Here is a 10,646-nt window from a genome sequence, read left to right on the forward strand (position 1 = left end):
CTTGAACAAATCTGGCCGAGAAGAGCGGAGAAGGACAAACTTTGAAATTCGATATGTTCTTCTTCACTTCAATTTTTCCGAATTTTCCCGATTGGAAGAGAGGAGAAGAAGAAGAAGAAGAAGAAGATTAGTGGAAGATGATGACGAGGAGGAGGTGGAGGCACTTTAGGAAACACACTCATATTTTAGGAGGAGAAGAAGGGCTTCTTCAGAATTTTACACAATGGATCTTTTTGGATTTTTTTCTTGTCTTGTAAGAAAGTCAGAAATGTTGGAGTAGGGTTTGTGGTTTAGACTTTGGTTTCATGGTCAGAAATGTCCTGGATAGGGGATCAGGAGAGTACTGAAAATTAGAAATTCAGAAGTTTGAAATATAAAAAAACATTACCCTCCATAAGCGGCTCAGAAAAATATAAGGGTCCCTGTAATAAAAGGGCCCCCGTAACAGAACGGCCCTCAGTGAAAAAGGACCCCCCCCCCTCTCCCTTCAAAACGTGTTTTGAAATCAGAAAATCAGAAAATTTCCGTACTTATTCAGTGGAAAATGTTCCGGGAAGCCCAAAATTTAATAGAAATTCGTTGAAATTCTATTTTTCAATGAAAATTTTGCTGAATTTTGATGAAATTGGCAGATTTTCATGAATTTTAAACGAAACTTGGTCAAATTTTCCGATGCTAAATTACGGGACAAAAACTGGCAGGAAAAATAAAAGGGTCCCCTTTAATTGAAAGGCTCCTGGTCCTGTAATAGAAGGGCCCTCCGGAGGTACCTTGAAACAATAGAAGGGGCCCTTCTAATACAGGTTTTACGGTAAATTCAAATTAAATTCTCGAAAAAAAACCCTGAAAACTTTTCTACCAAAACTGTGGTTTTATTTACATTTTGAATATCAATTTTTGGATACCAAGAGGGTTCCAAAGTTCCAAAAGACCCAGAGGGTTCCCAAAATATATACCCACAGAGTTCCAAAGAACCTACAGGGTTCCAGAAGGCCTGGTCAGAACATGCGTCCCAGGAAACTTTTGGGCCACTGAAATTTTTCAAAGTGGACGTTGCTTTGACCTAGCTATTTTTAATCAACGAAAAGTTCGGTGGGGCGCGATTTCTGACCAGTGGTTTCCGATGTCTTTCTGGCGGGAGCGTGTTGAAGAGGTACATCAAAATGTTTCAATTAGAAATTTAAAAATTCTAAACACTTTCAGAAACTATAAAATTGTGAGATTTGCTGGAAAATGAATTTACAAAAAAGTATAAGATTGAGGCAAGTTTTGAGTCTTTCTATACATTGACAGTATGACAAAATGACCTATAAACACTCTCCATATTTCCCATAGACCAAAAAACACCTGTCACTTTTTTACAATGTCAAAAAGAATGATTGAAGTGTTTTTTTGCGTTTTACAAGGGGGTGAAAACAAGTGAAAACCAATCTGTCAGAAAATAAAAGATACAAAAATACTACAGATCTCTTTCCCAATTCCATTTTTTTCCCGGGAGCCTCGGAACGATGGGATTGTGTACAAGTAGAGATGAACGAGTGGCTGAGCAAATAGACGTATAAAAAGAGATTTCTGTATTCCTGAATGAGAGAGTGGAGAGAGTGAGAGAGAAACCAGAGAAAGTACTTAAGATATATACATACAAGTAACAACTTTTCGACATTTCCTTTTGGCTATTGGCTTTTCGATTGGTTTGGTGATTTTTTTTTGTACTTGGAAGTGTTCCAATAAGAATTATGTCGTCGCTAATTATTTTTGGCGGAACTATGGCCAAGGATTATGAAGAATAGTGGGTTTTTAAAATTTAAAAATAACCTTGATGCAGTTTGCAACATTTCTTCAGATTACCGTAAACGCTCTAACAGAACGTACCTGCACTTTGAGCGCATATATCTCGGTTCTGATAAGAGATATCAAAAACATGTCAACTGATAAAATGTTTATAATATTATGATAAATATTTTATCAGTTAACAACTTTTTTGATATCTTCTACAGTAACCGTGATAATTGAGCTTAAAGTCGACTGTGTAGGTGACACTCTATTAGAGTACTTACGGTAGCTTAGTGCTCGAATCGTTAGAATTTTAGTTTTGAATATAATTTTCTAAATTTTTTGAAATTTTACAGTTCGGATTTCGACGAGGAGCCCCAAGCCAGAACGGAGCATGAGAAAATTTCGGCATTCGGATATCAGGTGTGTATTTTTAGAAATTCGTTTAAAACGTTTACATTAGTCAGTTTTTTGTTGATTTTCAGTTTTGTTTGAAAGTTTTTTTTCGAGTCTTTTGAGATATCTGACAGAAAAATTATTAGAAACTTCGAAAAATATCGAAAAAAAAAATCTGAAAAAACACTGAAAATTTAGTTTAAAAACTCGAATTTATATGGATCTACCGTAAAACCTGTAGTGAAAATGCCCCAGACTGTCAAGTTTGAGCTCAATTATCTCAATTCCTAGACAAGATATCAAAAATGTGTCAACTGCCAAAATGTTTCTGATATTATGATAAATAATTTATCAATTGACAACTTTTTTATATCTTTGACAGGGACCGAGATAAATCAGCTCAAAGTTTGAAACTAGCATACTTGCGATTGGGCCTTTGCCGGGCCTTCGCATGATCTGCCATAGTTTTTTAGAATCAATAGTTTTAGACCAACTAAATTTACTATGATAAAACTCGGTGAGTACTACAAAATGATATTATTTGGAAAACTGTGTTTTGTCTATGAACAAGGTTACAGACAAAAAACAGAGGCCCGGCCCGGCCTGGGCCCACGCGAAAAGGCACGGCCACTTTATGACGTAACTTTTTTCATAGACAAGACACAGTTTTGCAAGTAGTATCATTTTGTAGTACTTGCCAAGTTCCATCATATCTTATTTAGCTAATCTAAAAACACTGATTCCAAAAGAAACCATGGCGTGGCCCGCGAAGGGCCCGGCAAAGGCCCGGTCGCAAGTATGGAAGCTAGGGGCCCTTTTATTACAGATTTTACGACACATTTTTTTTGCACAAAGTAGAGCAATGAAAAAATTCACCATTTTAACAATCGACCGAAATTTCATGGCCATCAAAAAATGTATAATAAACTGTATTTTAAATTAGCTAAAATTTCAACTAGTCCTTTTTGAGAAAAACGACAAAACATTTTTCAAGATTGGCTGGAATTTTGGATTCTTAACCATCAAAAACATAAAAAAAACATTCGAAACGTCTATTGCTTTAAAGTGTTTTTTCAGCACCACGGATTCTTTCGAGCAGAAATTCCAATTATGCCTCTGACCCTCGCGGTTTTTTGTTGTTTTCTGAATATGGTCGTTCCGGGGACCGGCACTTTTTTGAGCGGGATTTCGGTAATGTGCTGTTCGGATTCAAGAGGATCATCCAAGTTTCGATGTCTAATTGTGAACACTTTGGCGGCGATTCTACAGGTAAACTCTTAATAGACGGGCCCCACTGTCAAGACTGCTAAGTTTGAGCTCAATTATCTTGGTTCTTATCATAGTTGCAAGCGGGCCGGCACGGGCAGTCCGGCTGATAACATGTCCCCAGAAAGAGGCTGGCCGGCTGATAACATGTCCCCAGAAAGAGATTTTCAGACTGTTTTGGTACGAAATGATAGGTCTCGACAGGTCCCGTCACGCCTTTATCATTTGAGCCGAATTCCAGTCCGATAACATGTCGAAAAATATGTTTGAATAACATAAAATCTGTTTTTTGTCAAGTTGGTCGAAAATTGTCATTCAAGCCCAGGTTGCGGCATGTTACCAGAATGGAATTGGGCCTAAATGATACAGGCGTGATGGGCCCTGTAGAGAGCTATCATTTGGTACCAAAATTGTCTGAATATCTAGGGACAAGTCAGCCGGCCCGCCATCTGCCCGGGCCGGCCCGCTTGCAACTATGGTTCATATGAGAGATATCAAAAATACGTCAATTGATAAAATACTTTTGATAGTATGATAAACAGTTTATCAGTTGACACATTTTCTACAACTTATGCAGGAACGGACATAAATTGGCTCAAAGTTCAAAGCTAAGGAAACCTTCTGGAAAACGGCGAAATTCCGGAAGTAGCAGAAAAAATAAACTTCAAAAAAAGGCGAAACACACTAAGAGTAAAAAACGAAAAAAAATTGTCAGAAGGCAGAAGCAAAAAAAGATGTTTCACTTCATTTAATTCCATTTTCATCCTATATCGTAGTTTGTGCTCTTCAAACTGATGTTTGACTTTATTTTTGGAACGAAATTGTACCCAAAAGAGGAAATGGAAATGTTGCAGGAATTAATGAAGTCAAGTTTGCTTTTTTAGGCTTTTTGGTTTTTTGGTCCAAATGGACTTTTCGGGATTTCCTCGAGGATATAGAGGGTCAAAATCAAAAATTCCTCTATATTTAGGAATACCGAATTTTGAAAATCTAAAGAAATCAGTAATGTTGGTTAAAAGCTCATTCTAGAAACCCAAAAAATTCTTTTCCAGTTCCTCCTCTTCCCCCTACTCATCGGTTTCGTTTGGAGCGTCATCTGGGGCATCATGTTTATTCAAATCGCTCGAAACTGGTTCATCTCTGACCTCCATCATCGAACGGACTTTTTGACGTGGTGTCCGTGCAGTAATTGGTAGATAGATATACCGTAAAAGCCTGTAATAGAAGGCTCCCTCAAGTTTGAGCCCAATTATCTCGATTCCTGTTAAAGATAAGAAAACGTTGTCAACTGATAAACCATTTCTGATATCTTGATTTTCTGATATCTTGATTATCAGTTGACAACTTTTTTATATCTTTGACAAAAACCAAGGAAAATTAGCTCAAAGTTAAGGAGCCCTTCTATTACAGGTAGTTAGTTAATTGGCCACTGATTAGCTCAACGAAATGTTACTTGTTCTGTTTTTTTTTTGTATTAATTTGTGATTATGGTATTGAAGCATTTGCAAAAATAAAAATGTTTATTTCATGGCCTAGAAAGGTTCTAGCTGGCCACCCAAAAAATATTTACATTCTCTCAGCGTGACACCTCTCGTAGAACAGATCCAGAACATCATCATCTATTTCTCCCAGTAGAATTCCGCGTTGTTGGATTTCTCGGAACGGGCGGAGCAGTCCTGGAAATGTTTAATTCTTTTTAGATACCGTAAAACCTCTAATAGGCACCCTAACTTTTATCTTTGAGACTATTTTTCTGGGTAACTGTCAAAGATATCAAAAAATTGTCAACGGATAATTCGTTTATCACAATATCAATAACATTTTATCAGTTGACCCATTTTTGATATCTCGCATATGAGCCGAGATAATTGAGTTCAAACTTGGGGCCCTTCTATTTGAGGTTTCGCGATAAGCCTACCTGTCCTATCATTATTGATTCCTGCTGCCAAAATAACTGGAACTGTCAGGTACATATGAATGGATAGTAGGACAAGTACAGTATTCCACGTTTGGGGAAGACGTCGCCCACAAAGAATTCTCAGAAGACGTCGAGAAAGATTTCGAAGGTGGTCGGGATTCATTAGATTCTGTGGCATTTTTTTTTTCTGAAAAAAAAAACATTTGGGAACACTATCGAATACATACTAAAATTGGGTAACAAATCTAATAACTTTTTTTTTCTGGAAGGAAAAAAAACAAACAGAAAATATAATATTTTTGTGTGTGTGGGGAGGCGAAGAGAAAAACATAACATTTTGTTTAGGGGCTCCCCAAGAGCTTCAGTTTTCCGAAAAAGACAAAAAAAAAGTCATTTTCGATTAGGCCAGTGTTCCATGGAGCGTGAAAAATGAGATGAAGAGTGGGGTAAAGGATTGGTTAGGTAGTCATGGAATAATGAATAGAAAAAAGAAGAATGAGGGAAAAAAAGCAAAAGGATTAGGAGAACAAAAAATCACAAAAACAGGAGAAGGTAATCTAGAAAAATCTGAAAAATCTACAACTACACGAATTAAGGAATTTTGTAGTTGACTATAATTTTGAAAACAAAATTTTTTTTTAAAAATCAATGAAGTTCGGTTTTCAAAAAACCGATTTTGAAATTTCCGAACTTTTGTCTGAATATTTTCAAAAAATGGTAACATAAATAGAGCTTTTTTTGTGATATTTCGAAAAATTTCAGACAAAAAGTATTTTCGGACAATTTTGAAATTTTTAGACAGAAGATCTGAAATTTTTGGTCAAAAAGAATTTTCAGACAATATCTGAAGTTTTCAGATATTTTCTGAAATGCTAAAACTCTGAAATTCTAAAATTCTGAAAATCTGCTTCTGGAAATTTCTGAACTTTCAAAAATCAATAGAGCTCGGATTTCAAAAAACCGATTTTGACATCTCAAAACTTTCGTCTGAATATTTTCAGAATATGCCTGAAGATACTTTTTCTGCAAACTCCCGAAGCTGTTCGAAAATTTCACAAATTATCTAAAAATGACCAAAAATTGAATATTTCATTCCTCTGAAATTTTCAGAAAAACTCAGAAATTCAGAAATTCAGAAATTCAGAAATTCAGAAATTCAGAAATTCAGAAATTCAGAAATTCAGAAATTCAGAAATTCAGAAATTCAGAAATTCAGAAATTCAGAAATTCAGAAATTCAGAAATTCAGAAATTCAGAAATTCAGAAATTCAGAAATTCAGAAATTCAGAAATTCAGAAATTCAGAAATTCAGAAATTCAGAAATTCAGAAATTCCAGAAAATTCCTAAATTCCAGGAAGTCCAGAATACTTTTTTCAGAAATTGTCTAAAAACTTGAGATATTGCCTGAAAATACTTTTTGACCGAAGAAAATTTCAGATCTTTTGTCTAAAAATTTCAAAATTGTCCAAAAATACTTTTTGTCTGAAAATGTTGAAATTTCACAAAAAAAAGCTCCATCTATGTTATCATTGTTCGAAAAGTTTTACTCTCAGAAATATTAGGATATTCAATGTTCAATTTGTCATTTCTCATCAGCATTTTATAGAATAGAAGCCATACAATAACATGGTTTTTGGTGTTTGTTTATGTTTTTTGCGATTTTCAGATACAATTTTAGAGCCACTTCTTATTCGAAATTTCTGATTCTTCTTACTTTCCAGAAATCGAAACAAAATTTTAAAAAAATATCGTTTATTCAAAAACCTCCTATACAAGGCTCAAAAAAGTTTCGAGGATCAAAAAAAATAATTATATTGGTGGGAAAGGCAGAGAGACAAAATATAGATTGCGAAATGAAAATGTACACACGATTTTCTGGATTTCTACTTCCTCTTCTCAAATTCTGCTTGAATTTGATCGATCGATTTTCCTTTCGTCTCTGGAACAAACTTCCACGTGTAGAAGATAAAGAATGCGAGGAATCCGGAGAAGATGAAGAAGGAGAATTGACCGAGGAGGTTCTGAAAAAGCAAAGAGGTCATGTTTGAGCTCATTTTGAAGCTGGTGACGTGGCAAGCTCAAAAAGTTGACTCCCAAGGGTCTAGAAGAACTCACATTAATTGGCAAGAAGGTGAGTCCGACCAACAAGTTAGCAGCCCAGTTGACCATGACAGCAATGGAGTTGGCGCTTCCACGAGCAGATGAATCAAAGATTTCGGAGACAAAGAACCATGGGATGGCTCCTGGACCAGTGGCAAACGAGATAACGAAGAGGAGGACAAGAACGATGGCAGAGTAAGAGGCCCACTGAAAAACGAATTTTAGATTTCCTACCAGGAAACCTACAAGGAAACCTATAAGGATTGCTCACCTTATAATCTGGTCCCTGATTTTGAAGTGTCAAAGCTCCGACCAAAAGAAGAGTGGAGAAAAACATTCCAGTGAGTCCAGCCAACAGAAGGGATCGTCTTCCGAACTTTGGATGGTCCACCAACCAAACCGAGATCAATGTCATGATCACATTGACAGCTCCCATTCCGATGGTAGCGTAGAATGGCTCGTTTCCAGTGAGTCCAGCGCCACGGAAGATTACTGTAGAGTAGAACATGGCGACGTTGATACCGGATAGTTGTTGTGCCAACATCATCATGATGGCGATGGACATTGGCCAGAGGAGGGCACCCTTGAACATGTCTCCCATTGTTGGTTTGGCTTGTCCTTGAACAGCAGCCGCCTCATCCTCCATTGCCTGAATTTCAGCAGCCACGTCGTCAGTTCCACGAAGCTTCTTCAACGCGTTTTCAGCTTCTTGCTTCAATCCACGAACTCCCATTGTGTATCTGGAACATATTTTTATTATATTGATAATGTTTCAAAACATCCAGACTTCTGAATCTCGACGTCTTCTGGATTGAGTTTTTCAAAAAATTGACGACGTTAAAGAGATTTCCAATAAAAAATCCCTTCGTTTTTATACACACATGTTTCAAAAAATCGAGAATTCAGTATTATAATGCCTTCTGAATCTAATTTTCACAAAAATTGACGACGTTAGAAAAGTTATTTTTTAAATCTCGTCATTTTGGTACCAATATTGCTAAGGCTTTGAAAAATCAAGAATCCAGAATCTTGACTTCTTCTGAATTCCAGAATCTAGCAAAAGTCCAAAACTCACTTTGGCGACTCTGGACACAAAAGCAAGAGAGACAATTGAAGAACAGCTGGGACGACGGTGAAGGCCAAGATCAGTGGCCAACGGTCTTCGGTACCCAGCAAATGGGGAAGTCCGAAGATTTGGGAGACCAGGATGGCAATGGTGACACACAGTTGTGGTAGGGATCCGAGCATTCCACGAAGGTTGACCGGAGATATTTCTGTCAGGTACATTGGCACGAGTCCCGAGGAGAGTCCTGAAAAAGTCATGGATTTTTTTTAAATCCTGAGATTTTTGAAAATATTACCACAATTGAAACCAATGATGAGTCTACCCAAAATAATCATTGGATAAGCTCCAACCGACTTGGCCAATCCCATAAGTGCAGCAGCTGCCAAAGCCAGGATATTGTTGTAGAACAAGGCTCCACGTCGTCCGACCTTATCAGCCAACCATCCCGACAAAAGTCCTCCTGCCATTCCACCAACAGCGAAAACTGATACAGCCACAGACCAAGCCAAATCGGCATTCTCTCTGGTGAGCTCCTTTCCGAAAAGATCTTTGTGAGATCCGATGATCCATTCAGTGATGAGCTGGAAATTTTTTGAATTCTATTTTATAGGTGAGCAATGACTTACCCCTCCTGGAGCGTTCACACATCCGATATGATATCCGAATTGGAACGAGGCCAACGCGATGACTACTGCCGAGAAGGCCAAGCATTTTGTGAGGCGTCCCTGAAATTGGGATTTTCGAAATTTTGAAATTTTCAATTTTCAATAGGTCCCTCTATTTGCCTCAGGAAAAATAATCTCCTCTGGGACGGATCTCGCAGTTTTCGAAGATTCAGTTTCAGAGTTTCTTAAACTAGAAGACGTCGTTGTCGTCTCTTCTTCAGCGAACATTTTTAAATCTTTGAAATTTTTCAACTTGAATTTTGAACTTTGACACCAAGCCTGGCAAGTCAGCCATAACAGTTGGCTGTGCAAAACTAGGTGAACTTTCGCGAAATGGTTTCACGTTGTTATCTTTTTGGAAATTTGGGATCTCACCTCGACTGGTGCACGTTGCTCCGTCTGGAGGGGTACTGTAACATCATGGTCGTTGACACCCATTTTTGGCGCTGAAAAATTGGCTGATGAAATTAGGGAGCGTGAGACAGAGAGAGAGAGAAATGCAGAAAAACAAAGACTTGATTTTAATTATCCTCCTAATTACCTCAACTCGTAAAGGAGATAGCAAAAAGTGGACGACTGGAAGACGAAGCCATAACTATGAGTTTGATAATATCGATTACCGTAAAAAATATCAAAAATCTGTCAACTACTAAACTGTTTATCATAATATCATCAACGTTTTATTAGTTGACACTTTTTTGATATCCCTTGTATCAACTAAGATAATTAAGATCAAAGTGAACGTCCGCAATTCCGAGATACAAAGTTTTCCCTCTCATTCGGTTCAAAAAGTGCACCGTGCAAAATTTTGAGAGGTGTTAAGAACTAAAATATCGTTTTCTCCTCTTTTCAATCGATGGAAATAAGTAGTATTAAAGGTGTTTGTGTGCGGGTTTTTCTAAATAAGAAACCCCCCCACCTAAATTTCTATATTGTCATTTTTGGATTATTTGCCTATTTACTCAGCTGAACAAGAGGTTTATATACTAGAGTTGAATGGAGGTTCTAATGAATGGAAGACTCCTAGAAGTTTGTGAATTTTAGAAGGAGGAGAAACATTTCGGGAGGGAGTAAAAGATGAGAAGAGTAGGTTGGAATTTCGAAAAATGAAAAAAAGTGTCGTAGAAGAAGAAAATAGAAAGGTAACAAGGGATAGAAAAATGACGAGTGGTGGTTCAGAGAATGAGTTCAAAAAGAATTCCTTGATGTTTGCTTTTTTCTACATCTAGATCATTTTGGCTCATTTCGCAAAAGTCAGCTAATTTGAAAGAAATCTAATTAAAAGCTAATTAGCATAGTGTTTTCCGATTCCTCCGAATTTCAAAAAGTTTATGTTGTTTGTAAAGTTTCTCACAAAATTTGGAATTTTAAATTTTCAGGTTTTCCAGATCTGGGGCTGGAAACTGTCTCAATAATGAAGCCAAACTTATATTTTGGCAAAACCCAAAACGTTCAAATCGA

General features: G+C 37.0%; 3 protein-coding genes across 3 annotated transcripts; 1 reads left to right on the forward strand and 2 right to left on the reverse strand.

The window, feature by feature from the left end:
• Window positions 1–1,766: 1,766 nt before the first annotated feature.
• Window positions 1,767–4,631, forward strand: CBG07077 (the record flags this gene model as incomplete). The annotated part of the gene is made up of 4 exons (XM_002632164.2): window positions 1,767–1,789; window positions 2,130–2,196; window positions 3,247–3,360; window positions 4,488–4,631. The coding sequence occupies 4 exons, from the start codon at window positions 1,767–1,769 to the stop codon at window positions 4,629–4,631; spliced, it is 348 nt and encodes a 115-aa protein (XP_002632210.2).
• A 370-nt stretch (window positions 4,632–5,001) lies between these two features.
• CBG07076 lies at window positions 5,002–5,531 on the reverse strand (the record flags this gene model as incomplete). The annotated part of the gene is made up of 2 exons (XM_002632163.1): window positions 5,002–5,111; window positions 5,354–5,531. The coding sequence occupies 2 exons, from the start codon at window positions 5,529–5,531 to the stop codon at window positions 5,002–5,004; spliced, it is 288 nt and encodes a 95-aa protein (XP_002632209.1).
• A 1,706-nt stretch (window positions 5,532–7,237) lies between these two features.
• Window positions 7,238–9,623, reverse strand: Cbr-fgt-1 (the record flags this gene model as incomplete). The annotated part of the gene is made up of 8 exons (XM_045243203.1): window positions 7,238–7,375; window positions 7,470–7,661; window positions 7,726–8,194; window positions 8,530–8,764; window positions 8,816–9,101; window positions 9,147–9,245; window positions 9,306–9,437; window positions 9,561–9,623. 8 exons carry the CDS (start codon window positions 9,621–9,623, stop codon window positions 7,238–7,240), a joined length of 1,614 nt encoding a protein of 537 aa, XP_045093397.1.
• Window positions 9,624–10,646: the final 1,023 nt, after the last annotated feature.

The sequence above is a fragment of the Caenorhabditis briggsae genome (genome assembly GCF_000004555.2).
Source record: "Caenorhabditis briggsae complete genome, chrII, whole genome shotgun sequence".
NCBI lineage: Eukaryota > Metazoa > Nematoda > Chromadorea > Rhabditida > Rhabditidae > Caenorhabditis > Caenorhabditis briggsae.